At 37.5% G+C, this 15,263-nt stretch overlaps 1 protein-coding gene across 1 annotated transcript in view; it reads left to right on the forward strand.

The window, feature by feature from the left end:
• Positions 1-15,263, forward strand: part of NDUFAF2 (NADH:ubiquinone oxidoreductase complex assembly factor 2) — a 188,229-nt gene that overhangs the window by 134,319 nt on the left and 38,647 nt on the right. Inside the window, exon 3 of the mRNA XM_007453230.1 lies at positions 10,521-10,561. Within this exon, the coding sequence (XP_007453292.1) occupies positions 10,521-10,561 (41 nt within the window). The remainder of the gene's footprint in view (positions 1-10,520; positions 10,562-15,263) is intronic.

Genomic DNA, 15,263 nt, shown 5'->3' on the forward strand with positions numbered 1-15,263 from the left:
TTTTTGCCGTACGCGGGCCTCTCACCGCTGCGGCCTCTCCCGTTGCGGAGCACAGGCTCCGGACGCGCAGGCTCAGCGGCCATGGCTCACGGGCCCAGCCGCTCCGCGGCACGTGGGATCCTCCTGGACCGGGACACAAACCCGCGTTCCCTGCATCGGCAGGCGGACTCCCAACCACTGCGCCACCAGGGAAGCCCAAACATTTTTGTTTCATATGCATGTGCAGCACTCACCAGGATGGGCCACAAATTCTTTCCAAAATGTGGAGGAATACTTATCTACTCATTTTATGAAACCAAGTTAACCTTGATACCAGCTCTTCACAGAGACAATAAAGAGAAGAATAATACAAACCATTATCTCACATAAACATCGGATGCAGAAGTCATTAACAAAATATTAGCAAACTGAATCCCAGTATATATAAAAGGGTAATATACCGTGACCATGTGGAGTTTATATCAGTAACATAGATTGGTTTAACATCTGAAGATTAACATCTCCCCATTTCCCCCACCTCACTGTCCCTCCTAACCACCATTCTACTCTCGGCTTCCATGAATTTGACTTTTTTTACGTTCCACATAAAAGTGAAACCATGCAGTTTTTTTTCTTTGTGTCTGGCTTATTTCACTTAGCCTAATGTGCTCCAGGTACATGCAGTGTTGTCACAAATGGCAGGATTTTTTTCAAGGGCGAAGAATTTTCCATTGTGTGTGTGTGTGTGTGTATATATGCCACAATTTCTTTACCCATTCATCTGTAAGTGGACATAAGTTGTTTCTATATCTTGGCAGTTGTGCATAAGGCTGCGATGAACATGGAAACACAGATATTTCTTTGAAATAGTGATTTCATTTCCTTTGGTTATATACCCAGAAGAGGCATTGCCAGATCATATGGTAGTTCTAGTTTTACTCTTTTGAAGAACATCATACTGTTTTCCATAATGGCCATACCAATTTACATTTGCACCAATAGGACATAAGGGTATCCTTTTCTCTAGATCCTCGCCAGTACATGTAGTCTTTTACTTTTTTGGTAATAGCCATCCTAAAAGGTTTGAGGTGATGTCTCATTGTGGATTTGATTTGCATTTATGTTCAACACATTAATAAAATAAAGGAGAAAAACCATAAGTTAATTTCAGTTGGTACAAAAAAATTGACAAAATTCAACACACATTCATGATTAAAAATTCTCCACAAACTTTGGAATAAGAAGTTCCTCAACCTATTAAAGGGCATTAAGAGGAAAAAAAAAAACTTTTATGTAACCTCATATTCAATGGTGAAAGAACTCTTGTCCCCTAAAATTGGAAATAAAATAAAGGTATCTTTTCTCACTTTTTATTTCATATCATTCTGGAAAATCCAAGTCAGTGCAATAGGGCAAGAAAAATAAATAAAATGAATACAGATTGGTAAGGACAAAGTAAAACTCTGTTCACAGATGACATGATTGTTCATGTAGACAATCTAAAAAAAACTACAAAAATTAATGAATGAATTTAGTAAGTTTTCAAGATATAAAGGCAATATGCTAAAATCAATTATGTATCTATACTATAATACCAAACAATTGCTAAATAAAATTTTCAGTTATATCATTTTAAATGCCATTAAAAACATGAAGTCTTTAGGGATAAATTTACAGAAATATGTCTCTAAGACCTATACATTGAAAAATAGAGTATTGCCAAGAGAAATTAAAGAAGATCTAAATAATTGGAGAGATTTATAACTTCCATGGATCAGAAAAGTCAATATTTAAAACATATTATTTCACCTCAAATTGATCTGTAGATTTAGTGCATTCCCAATCAAAACTGATATACTGCTTCTAAATTTTATATTAAAATGCAAAGGACCTTGAATACCTACAACGTTTTTGAAAAGACCAAGATTGGAAGATTTAACTTTAAAAAGCTATATTTATCAAGACAGTTTAATGCTGTTATGAGGATAGATATAAAATTAATGAGAACCACACTGAGAGTCCAGAATTATTTCTACACTTATATGGTCAATTGATTTTTCAGTGGCAAAAGGAAATTCTTTTCAACAGCTAGTGCAGGATATCCATATGAAAGAAAATAATCTTTGATCTTTACGTCACTTCATCTCTAAAAACTTCAGTTGAGAATGATCACAGACCTAAATGTAAAAGTTAAAACATTTAGAAAAAAACATTGGACAAAATCTTTCAATCATGGGATAGTCAAAGAATTAGATAGGATACACACATAACAAATATAAAAGAAAAAAAATGATGAATTGGACTTCACCAAAATCTTAAAAATTCTATTCTTTAAAGAAAAACCTTTGAACAAATGAAAAGACAAGACAGATAGGGAGAAAATTTGCAATACATATCTGTCATAGAACTTGTCAGAACATATGAAGAGCTGTCATGACTCAGTAATAAGACAAACATCAGAATTTTTAAAAGTGGGCAAAAGATTTGAAAAGACACTTCACCAAAGAAGATACATAATAGCAGCAGTCATCAAGGAATGTGAATTAAAACCATCGTGAAATAACACTACATACCACTAGACTGGTTAGAATTTAAAAGATTGACAATATGAAGTGTTAATGAGGATATAAAGCATATGAAACTCTCATAAATTTCTGGCTAGAGTGTAAAATGGTACAAGTACTTTGGAAAACAGTTTATCAGCTCTTTATAAATTTAACTGTCCACTTACTCTACAACCTGGAAATTCTGCTAGGTGTTTACCCAGAGACATAAATAAGTCTGCCCAAATACTTGTACCCAATTTTTTCACAGCAGCTTTATTCATAACAGCCCAAAACTGAAAACTGCCCAAGTAGTGAGTGGATAAACACATTGTCATTTTTCCATACAGTGGAATACCACACAGCAGTAAAAAGAATAAACTGCTGCTATGCTTGTTGTGTTTGTTTTTTTATTACTCCATATCAATGTTACAAATTTAGCAGCTTAAAATGGCACACATTTATCGTCTCCCAGTTCCTGTGGTCAGGAGTCCAGGCATAGCCTATCTGGGTTCTCTACTTAGGGTCTCACAAGTCTGCAATCAAGGCGTCAGCCAGGGCTGCATTTGTTACTGACCAGTGTTCTTGGACTCCTTAATCACTAGAAATTGGTAAGCGACCAGACAAGAAATTCAAGCAAGGTTTTACTGGGACTAGTGCTGTAGCACGAGGGAGCAAAAACAAGTAACAGGTTCCCTTGCTTAGTCCTCAGGTGGGGTGGGCAGCTGGTTCCTTATATGGGATAAGGGTAGGGGTGTGTCCAGGGCTCGGGCCAGAGGGGTGGCTAAGGTGGTCTGCCCACGCCCTTCATGGTGCTGTGTGCAGGGTTCATGTGTGGTACTCTGCTTTTCCTCCAGTCTCTCCAGAAGCGGCAGTTGGGTTTATGGTCTTTTTGTATCTTATTGTTCATAATTTTCCCCAACTGTGCAAGCACGCAGTTATTTTTAGTCCCTTATAGTTTCTTTGTATTTTGTTGCTGGAGGAGACATTTGTCCAGGTGCAAGCACTGCAACAAAGGGTCCCAGGTCCCAACCTGTCTCACATTCTCATCTGGAGGCTTGAGTGTGGAAGGATCCACTTTCCCACACGTGTGGTTGTTGGCAGTATTCAGTTCCTTGCAGTTGTAGGGCTGTGAGCTTCAGTTTTTTGCTTGATGTTGGCCAGAGACCACCATAACCTCCTTGAGGTCGCCAGTAGTTTCTTGCCACATAATATTCCCCAACATGGCCTTCTTTTTCCTTACAGCCAGGGAGGGAAAGAGAGACTCCAAAAAGAAGGATGCTATAATCTTACGTAGCATCATCATGTAATCACATACATTTCATGACCTTTGCCATATTTTCATAGTTAGAAGTAAGTCACAGGTCCTGTCCTTACTCAAGGGGAAGAGATCATACAGAGGCATGAACACCAAGTGGTGGGGGTTTTGGAGGTTACCTTCAGAGTCTGTTTTCTATACACAGTAACAGGGATTAAGATTATTTTATATTGAGTAAAAGAAGCTAATGCAAAATAGTACATACTATAAGATTCCATTTATGTGAAATTGTAGATAAGGCAAAACTAATCAACAGTGACAAAGAGTATTGATATACCACTCACTGGGGGCTGTGGGTGAATTCAGGTGAGTGTTTGCATGTAGTCAGACACTAGGGAACTTTTGGAGATGATGGAAATGTTCTATACACTGATTACAAGGTTGTATACATTTGTCAGAACTCATGGAATTGCACACTTAAAATGGTTTTACTGTGTTGTATCTAAATTATACTTCAATAAAGTTGATTAAGAAAAAAGAACAGTAATGAGCATCACAAAGTTTGTAACTTAATTGTGCCAAGTAAATCTAATAATATCCTTAAGAAACTGTTTAGAGTCAGTAATCAGAAAATAACTCATTTCTTAATATATCATTTGAAGAATTTTCAACAAATTCTTGTGGTGAAATGTGGAAAAATTCTTGTGGTGAAAAAGTGAAAAAATGTGGATTTTAATTTTTTTTATATTCTTCATGATGTGTCAACACTCAGAACTGGCAAAGATGGTTTTTGGAAAGATGAAGCTTTATTAAAATGTAGTATTTTCCTTTAGTAGTGTAAACACGTATTTCTAATGTATCCTTTGGATGCAAACTGTTGATAACCTATCTATAATTTCAGCTCTGAATGGTCACCTACTGAATCTGGTGATAAATTTCTCATTTACCTTAACCCCTCTTGGTACTACTTCTAAAAGTGTATTAGCCATTTTCAGTTCTTATAGAATTTTGAAGAATGTATGCTTCATGAAGTATTTAACTTGCATGTTCACTTTTACGCTCATTATACTGTGTTATATTCCAATAAGAGTATTAAAGTTCAGTGAAAATCTCATGCCCACTGATGAGAATGCAAATGAGTGTTGATGAAAGAATGGTAGGGTCTTAAGGCATAAACTGTCCAGTTATCTTGCTAAATTCTATTCAAACAATGGTTACATTATAATGAAGACTGATACAGAATCCACCATACAAATATAATTAGCAATGGCAAAATCATTATATAATTCGTAATTGAATAGAGGTTCAGTTCCAGATTGTTCTGAGGTTAAAAAAAAAAATGTAGTGATTTGATATTAGCGCTTATTTCTATTCCTTCCTCCTCCTAACCTTTGCCAGCCATCAACAGGACATTTCCTTTGTTGTATGTAGTGACTGGGAAACTAGGGATGATTATATAAATGAGTGATCACACTGAAAATTTCTAGCTGTAACCTTTATTGGTTACATAACAGTGAACAGGCATCAACCATCATCTCAAGAAGACATTTCAAGTATCTGGTTATTGTAGAATTATAAATATTGTAAATTATATTGTATAATTATTTATTTCAGAAGTTGCATTTATCTATCTAAACAAAAATCTTCTTCCTTGAGCCATTTAAAACAAAGCTAAAGGAAGCCCTTATATCTTTCCTTAGAGAATAATCTCATGAGAGTGAATAGTCTAGGTAGTACTTAATACATTATCTGAATTATGTTACTTTCTTACATCTATGAATGAATTATATAAACTTACACAAAACCAGTAGGGTTTAGAAAACACATATCAGTGTTTCTTCAACCTATTCATCCACCGTGGAATTTTAAAAGATTATTTGGATTCTGCTGAAGTATTTTTCTTTTCCCAATCTTAAAAAAAAAACTGAAAATGATGTTTCATAGACTCATCAGTAAGGCAAATTGTTGTTTTTCTCATGGTGATAGTAAGTGTGCATTGTGCCATTATATTTTTTAACATAGTCTGATGCCAGTGGTAGTGTTCATAGAGTCTAGAATACATGGCAATCAGGTAAAAAGCGTAATAGGTTTTTTGGGGTTTTTTGTTTGTTTGTTTGCTTTTTAATTTTTATTGGAGTATAGTTGATTTAAAATATTGTATTAGTTTCAGGTGTACAGCAAAGTGAAAAAGTGTAATAGTTAATAATGATTTTTATTTTAGATAATATGGAAGTGTTTTGCTTTTTTAAATAAATTTATTTATTTATTTATTTATGGCTGCTTTGGGTCTTCGTTGCTGTGTGCAGGCTTTCTCTAGTTGTGGCGACTGGGGGCTATTTTTTTTTTTTAACATCTTTATTGGCATATAATTGCTTTACAATGGTATGTTAGTTTCTGCTTTATAACAAAGTGAATCAGTTATACCTATACATATATCCCCATATCCTCTCCCTCTTGTGTCTCCCTCCCACCCTCCCTATCCCACCTCTCTAGGTGGTCACAAAGCACCGAGCTTATCTCCCTGTGCTATGCGGCTGCTTCCCACTACCTATCTGTTTTACATTTGGTAGTGTATGTATGTCCATGCCACTCTCTCACTTTGTCCCAGCTTACCCTTCCCCCTCCCTGTATCCTCAAGTCCATTCTCTAGTAGATCTGTGTCTTTATTCCTGTCTTGCCCCTAGGTTCTTCATGACCATTTTTTTGTTTGTTTTTTAGATTCCATATATATGTGTTAGCATACGGTATTTGTTTTTCTCTTTCTGACTTACTTCACTCTGTATGGCAGACTCTAGATCCATCCACCTCACTACAAATAACTCAATTTCATTTCTTTTTATGGCTGAGTAATATTCCATTCTATATATGTGCCACATCTTCTTTATCCATTCATCTGTCGATGGACACTTAGGTTGCTTCCATGTCCTGGCTATTGTAAATAGAACTTCAATGAACATTGTGGTACATGACTCTTCTTTTTTTTTTCTTTGCGGTAGGCGGGCCTCTCACTGTTGTGGCCTCTCCCGTTGCGGAGCACAGGCTCCGGACGTGCAGGCTCAGTGGCCATGGCTCATGGGCCCAGCTGCTCCGTGGCATGTGGGATCTTCACGGACCGGGGCACGAACCCTTGTCCCCTGCATCAGCAGGTGGACTCTCAACCATTGCGCCACCAGGGAAGCCCCATGACTCTTTTTGAATTATGGTTTTCTCAGGGTATATGCCCAGTAGTGGGATTGCTGGGTCGTATGGTAGTTCTAATTTTAGTTTTTTAAGGAACTTCCATACTGTTCTCCATAGTGGCTGTATCAATTTACATTCCCACCAATAGCACAAGAGGGTTCCCTTTTCTCCACACCCTCTCCAGCATTTATTGTTTGTAGATTTTTTGATGATGGCCATTCTGGCTGGTGTGAGATGATATCTCATTGTAGTTTTGATTTGCATTTCTCTAATGATTAATGAAGTTGAGCATTCTTTCATGTGTTTGTTGGCAATCTGTATATCTTCTCTGGAGAAATGTCTGTTTAGGTCTTCTGCACATTTTTGGATTGGGTTGTTTGTTTTTTTGATATTGAGCTGCCTGAGCTGCTTGTAAATTTTGGAGATTAATGCTTTGTCAGTTGCTTCATTTGCAAATATTTTCTCCCATTCTGAGGGTTGTCTTTTGGTCTTGTTTATGGTTTCCTTTGCTGTGCAAAAGCTTTGAAGTTTCATTAGGTCCCATTTGTTTATTTTTGTTTTTATTTCCATTTCTCTAGGAGGTGGGTCAAAAAGGATCTTGCTGTGATTTATGTCATAGAGTGTTCTGCCTAGGTTTTCCTCTAAGAGTTTGATAGTGTCTGGCCTTACATTTAGGTCTTTAATCCATTTTGAGTTTACTTTTGTGTATGGTGTTGGGGAGTGTTCTAATTTCATTCTTTTACATGTAGCTGTCCAGTTTTCCCAGCACCACTTATTGAAGAGGCTGGGGCTACTCTTTGTTGCGGTGCGTAGGCTTCTCATTGTGGTGACTTCTCTTGTAGAGCACAGGCTCTTGGCGCACGGGCTTCAGTAGTTGTGGCACATGGGCTCTGTAGTTGTGGCTCACGGACGCAGGCTGAGGAGTTGTGGCACCTGGGTTTAGTTGCTCTGCAGCATGTGGGATCTTCCCAGACCAGGGCTCAAAACCATGTCCCCTGTATTGGCACGTAGATTCTTAACCACTGCACCACCAGGAAAGCTCATGAAAGTGTTTTTGAATCAAGATATATAGTTGTTGCTAAAAGGATTATAATTAATGGTAGCCCTAGCACGGGGGTTAGCAAACTTTTTCCTTAAAGGGCCAGATGGTAAATATTTTAGGCTTTGTGTGCCATATGGTCTTTGTTACAGCTGCTCAACTCTGCCATTGTAGCCCACATTATAATAGATAATATGTAAATAAATAAGTGTGACTGTGTTCGAATAAAACATTATTTACAGAGGCTGAAATTTGAATTTTATTTAATTTTCATGTGTCATGAAATATTGTTCTTTGTTGGTTATGTTTTTCAGCCATTAAAATAAAAAAACATGCCATGGGCCGAATTTTGCTTGCAGGCTATATACCCCTGCCATAGCAGTAGATTTTTCTGAATTAACTTTCTAATCCAAATTAGAACTTATGGTTTATTGCTTAAAACCTTTTAGAGGTATATGGCTCATGGTGAATTATTTTAAAAGAAGTCTCTTTCCTGGGGGAAAAAATGCCCATAAACATAGACAAGTACCCCTTATTTTGACCATAAAGAGGCAGTTGACAACTTCCATAAACCACTTATTTCCTTGATCGTACAGAGGAATCTTTCTGTTGCTAAGCTGGGTTTTCTAATACAGGTCAAAATCCCATTACAATGAATATTTTTATAGTGGAAGTATTCATTCAACAACTGTATTTAAGTATCTACTCTTTCGAGGCATTTAGGTGGTAGAAAAATAAATCTCCCGTGGATGCATCCTGCCTTTGACAACCTTCCAGCCTAACAAGAAATATAAAGTTTGTGCAGGTTGTGGCTAGAAATGGACCAAACAGAGCTGGAAGCTAATAAGAATAGGATGCAGAAAATAATAACAGAGATAGAAGTTCAGAAACAGAAAGAGAGAAGGCAAAACACTGGGTCTGCATTGAAAATACACGTATGGGGTCAGTGCAAGAGAGAACAAAATAGGGAGAAATAACTCATCACAGGCCCACAGTTGAATGTTGCTCTTTGTACCCCCATAATCATTCATTACTGGACTTGTCATGAGGACAGGTCCTGCTGCTATTACTTGGATGACAGAAGGCAGGCTAGCAGAGCCAGCCTGTCAGAAGAGAAGGTGGCTGGTGAATGGGCAGAGCTCAGATTTTAGAGCCGGTTCAACCAGCATTTGATTCTCAGACTGTTACTTGCTAAATATGTGAGTTTTGGCAAGTCGCTTAATCTTTAGTTTCCCAATCTGTAAAATGGGGTGAATCTTATTTTTTGACACTAGTCAGTGTTGTGACCTGTTCCTCTTCCTAGTTTAGTGTTCTTTGCTTGTTGCTTATAAACTTTGAGAAACTGCTTAGTAGAGCGTGGATGGTTTTTGGATCCAGAGACAGGGTCAGATCTGGATTCAAATTCCACCATTACTACTTAATGTATAAATTTGGGAACGTCATTGAATTTCTCTATAAAATAAGCATACTTCATGATTTTGTAATGAAGATTGAATTAACTAAAGTGATAAAATAATAGTTTCTACTTTTCAAAGACTATATTCCTTACAGTGTGTTTTCTCACAGTTTCCTATATATCTATCCTCATAGGCCAAGCAGGTTTTGTTGATCTTTGCTTTTTTGAGTCTATTATAAAAAATACAGGTTTACTGAATAATAGTGATAGTGATAACTTAGACTTGCATGTTTACTCTATGCCAGACTCTGAGCTAAGAATTTATATATACTATTTCATATAACTTGCACAATGTAGATACTAAAATCTAGATACTAGTATTATAATTTTACAGATGGGAAATCTGATGCTTAGAAAATTAAATAACTTGCCTCAGGTAACACAGCTAGTTAAGTACTTAAGTTGGGATTTGAACCTCCAAAATCTGCCTCTGCTCTGCTAAGTACTATAACATGTCTTCATGTGATTCTGATACACTTCTCTAGAGGCAGTTGCCCCACTCCCTTCCTATTGCTAAAGCATCTAGCACAGTGCCCAGCGTCCGGTAGGCACTTCACAAATACGGGCTCTTTCTACTCTGCTTCAAATGTTGGAGCTAAGATACCAACCATACGAGGTAGACTGCTTGCTAGAACAGGTTAGAAGAGAAATCTCTGTAAATGAAAACTTTTCTACATCCATTCTTTTACATATTGAGCAATAATTGGTTCACATTTCCAGGATAATATAACTTTAATATTGCCTTGAAGTTTGCTGTATTATGATTTGGCCTATATGCCATATATACCCTAAATTGAATTCAGATGATTATGGGGTATGATTTTAGTTATGAAACTATGCCCTCTACATCCTCCCCACACTTAAGTATTTTTTATGACACAAATCATTACCGAATATGTTTCTTTTCTGTGCCCCTTCACTAGTATATATGCTGCAGGAGAGGAGGGAACTCATGTGCCTAAAACAATATATAACAGGTGCTTAATACATATTTGTTTCATGCATGAATGAATAAAATATGCAAATTATAGAAAACTTATATTTAAATATTATTTTTCTTTCTAGCTTGGATCAGAAAAACAAGGAAGACTCCTCCTACTATGGAGGTAAGAATACACAGGAAAATATTCAAATATGTGTTTAAAATGCTGTGTTTCTCAATTGGGAGTTTGTACTCTCAGGGATACGTGAAACCTCTAAAATATATGTGACGCCACCTCTCCAAAGCATTAATTTTACCCCATAGAAAATAATTTCAAACATTTTTATAATAAAATAAATGTACAAATTATGGGATGTAACAAAATCCATATAAAATTTTAAATGAAATAATAAAAATTTAAAACAAAATAAAAACACTTTAGAGAATGTTTGGACTTACAGCAGCTTGCATTAGGTCATTTCCCTGTCCCCTGGGAGTTCTCTGTTCTGATACAGATGCTTTGGTGGAAAGGTTTGAGAAACACTAAATCTCTTGGTCCTCTCTAAATCATGCTCTGCTTATTTTGCCCTTAATTTTATATAAAACATAAAATTTTATAATTTTATATAAATTTAACACCGTCTAGTATCTGAAGAAACTTATTACAATTAGCATGTAATATGTAACACTTGGTAACTAATAGTTGAATTGAATTTTTATTTAAAACTTAAAAACATAGGGAATTCCCTGGCAGTCCAGTGGTTAGGACTCCGGGCTTTCACTGCCCAGGTTCAATCCCTGGTTGGGGAACTAAGATCCTGCAAACCACTTGGAGTGGCCAAAAACAAACAAAAAAAAACTTCAGAAACATAGTTTGGGTGGGATGCAGAATAAAAAGCATAGCAATGCTGTGGTATTTGTGTTTTTAAAACATGATTATTTCATAATTTTTATTTTAAAACAATAGCATGAAATGTTCTAAAGTTAATTTGTAAGAAATAAATGTATTTCATAAGAGGGAAGTTTTCAAATTCATTAATATACTACCTATTCCATTTTTTCTGCTGAGGACTCCTCTTTTCCCTCCCCTATTCCCTCACTACTACAACTCTGCTGACAATGTAAATGGGCTTCGATACTCAGGCCACACTTTTTAAGAGGTGGGATACTCCAGGGCAGAATTTATTTGACCTATAAATTGGCATACCTATCTTTACTTGTTCCATTCCTCCTGGACTGACTCCATCAAGGTGTGTCGGCCTGGGGTCTGAGTGAGTACATCTCTAAGCCTGTTTCTAGCTTTGTATGTTGCTTCTACCTTGACCTTGACCTTGACCTTGTCCTACTCTTCTCAGACCCTTTTTTCTAATATCAGTGAACCTTGGAATAAAAGCGAGAAAAAGTCAATGTGATCTAATATTCAGAAGTATCCCCTGTGGTTTCCAGTGGTAGGATGGATCAAGGAGCCCTTCTGATTCCCCTTCTCTGGGCCATAATAAGAGCTACTGTTCTCAGAGAAAAAGGTGTTTCTTCTATCCTCCAGACTTTGAAAGCCTTCTTCCATGGAAACATTGATACTTGCAAAGTTATTAGATGGAGGCAACTGCAATAATCAGGCCTAAGGCACTACTCCTATAAATGTTAGGTAATGCCAGTATCTCAGACAAGTTCCAGTCAGAACAGTGAGACCAAGTCATTCCCTCCATGGTGCTCACATTCTTAAATATCTAAAAAGAAGCCCTCTGTTACCTCTTTTCTAATGTACTGTTAATCACATCGTTCTTTATGCTCTTCTGTACCTCCCAACACACACACACACACACACACAAATGCACACACCCTTTTCTCTCCCTCCTGACCCTTTCCATTGTGTTTCAGGAATTTCCGTTTCTTTATTAGCAAATTACCCTTCACCTTTAATATTGTCCTAGGAACTTTCTCTACCACAGAGCCTCAAGTAAAATCTATCTTTGTCTAAAAGACAGTGAGTTCTTTTTTCCTTGAGGTGAATTGTGCTCATTTTCCTACAACCCATAGAAAGGAAGTGGGATCGATTGCTCCTACCTTCCCCGAGTCATTTCCAAAATATTATTCCATTCTGTGAGCCCAGGAGAGTGTGGTACCTTTGCAATCCAAGTAGATTTCTCTCGACCTGTTCATCATTTTTATCTTTGCTAACCTCTAGGGCACTCTCCCACACTGATGGCAGAGATTAGAACCAGACTTGCGGTTTTTTCCCGTCAGTGTCTTCCCAAGTCGTAGCCGTTTACTTCTTTGATTTCATCCACACCAGTATCCTTACTTCAATAAACAACCACTTCCGTAGCCACACCTTAGTTTGTGTCATCCCCAAACATCATTCTATCACTAAAACTTATAAACTCTTCAATCCCAGATTTTACATATATCATGTTAAGAGGGAAGAAAAACCTATTTACTGTAAAAATAAGTCATGTATACAGAAGACCACAAGAATTAAATGTATTGTTTAATAGGTTATAAGGCAGATTCCACCCAAGTCAAGAAATAGAACTTTGCCAGCTAGCTACTCATGTGCCCGATCTCAATACAACCTCCTTTCTCCCCACAAAAGCAACCCTGAACCTGACTTTTATAGTAATTGTTTACTCACATGTTTAAATAATCTTCTCAGACAAATGTACACTATAGTTTAGACTTGCCCATTTTGTAAAAACTTCATATTTGTTTTAAATCTCTTTCAGTTTATATGTTCTTCCTCCATCACTTTTATTTCCTTACAGATTTGTCTGTTGAAAAACCCAGCCCAGGGCCTCCCTGGTGGCGCAGTGGTTGAGAGTCCGCCTGCCGATGCAGGGGACATGGGTTCGTGCCCCGGTCCGGGAAGATCCCACATGCCACAGAGCGGCTGGGCCCGTGAGCCATGGCCGCTCAGCCGGCGCGTCCGGAGCCTGTGCTCCGCAACGGGAGAGGCCACAACAGTGAGAGGCCCGCATAGTGCAAAAAAAAAAAAGAAAGAAAGAAAAACCCAGCCCATTTGACTTAAAGAGTTTGCCACAGTCTAGATTTTGCTGATCTTATGCTCTCTGTGTAATTCAACATGTTCCCCTGCTCTATCTTTCTTCCACATTGGCAGCTGGATCCAGAAGCTAGATATTGATGTTTGATCTTTTTGTCAAGAATGTAAAAAATGTTTGGCAAGACTACAGGAGAACATTATGTCTGGTTGTCCTTCTTTTTGTGATCTTTGTAATTGCTCATGCTTAATACCTATATCAATTCATTGGAAACAACCTCCTATTCTTGCATATCTGTTGAAACTAGTTTGTTTTCAAGATGCTACCAGTAATTTGAGTTCTCTACTTTTTTTCAAATCTCTTAGTGAACTCCCACCCCCAAATAGACTTCTGCCCATATCACCTGTAGACTGTGGCTGAAGGTTAGCCAGTAGCAATTAGAATACCATTTACAATAGCATCAGAAAACATAAAATACCCTGATATAAATTAAGCAAATATATGCAACATGTAGACTTTTTAAAAATATTTATTTATTTATTTATTTATTTTATTTATGTGTATGTATGTATGTCTGTGTTGGGTCTTCATTGCTGTGTGAGGGCTTTCTCTAGTTGCGGAGAGCAGGGGCTACTCTTTGTTGTGGTGTGCGGGCTTCTCATTACAGTGGCTTCTCTTGTTGCAGAGCATGGACTCTAAGCACGTGGGCTTCAGTAGCTGTGGCACGTGAGCAATTGTGGCGCATGGGCTTAGCTGCTCCGTGGCATGTGGGATCTTCCATTCTTAGCCACTGCACCACCAGGGAAGTCCCAAGACATGTAGACTTAAAACTATAAAACACTGGTGAGAGAAATTAAAGAAGACCTAAATTAATGGGGAGAAATACCTCTTCGTGGATTGGAATAGTCAATATCGCTAAGATGTTAGTTCTCCCAAACTGATTCACAGCAGTAATTCTTTTTTTTTTTTTTCTGGCCACGCAGCCTGTGGGATCTTAGTTCCCCAGCCAGGGATCGAACCCGTGCCCCCTGCAGTGGAAGTGTGGAGTCTTAACCACTGGACCATAAGGGAAGTCCCTCACAGCAGTAATTCTTACGCTTTGTCATGCACCAGTTACAGGGAGGGCTTGTTAAAACACAGATTGCAAGACCTTATTCCCAGAGTTTTTGATCCACAAGGTCTGAGGGTAAGGCCTGAATATTTGCATTCATAACAAGTTCCCTGGTGATGGTAATGCTGCTGGGCCAGAGCCCTTACTTTGTGAACCACTATCTATAGACTCAATCAAATAAAAATCCAGTTAAAATCCCATTAGACTTGTTTTGGTAGAAATCAACATGCTGATTCTAAAATATATATGGAAATGCAAAGGACCTAGAATAGCTGAAAGCAATCATGAAAAAGGAGACAACAATTAAAGGACTTATGCTGCCTGGCTTTAAGACTTACTCTAAAACTATAATAATTAAGAAAGTGTGGGGACTCTTCTGGCAGTCCAGTGCTTAAGACTTCACCTTACAATGTATGGGGTGCAGGTTTGATCCTTGGTCAGGGAGCTAAGATCCCACATGCCTCAGGACCAAAAAACCAAAAAATAAAATAAAACAGGAGCAATATTGTAACAAATTCAATAAAGACTTTAAAAATGGTCCACATCAAAAAAAATATTAAAAAAAAAAAGACAATGTGATACTGGCATAAGGATATATAAACAAATAAATGGAAAAGAATAGACAGTTTAGAAATAGTATACAGCCAGTTGGTTTTTGGCAGTAGCACCAAAGGAACACAATTAGGAATGGAAAGTCTTCATAACAAGTGGTGCTAGAATAACTTAATATCCATATGGAAAAAGCTGAACCTTGATCCCTACCTCACATCATACACAAA

The sequence above is a fragment of the Lipotes vexillifer genome, unplaced genomic scaffold (assembly GCF_000442215.2).
Source record: "Lipotes vexillifer unplaced genomic scaffold, Lipotes_vexillifer_v1.1 scaffold366, whole genome shotgun sequence".
In the NCBI taxonomy this organism is placed as follows: domain Eukaryota; kingdom Metazoa; phylum Chordata; class Mammalia; order Artiodactyla; family Lipotidae; genus Lipotes; species Lipotes vexillifer.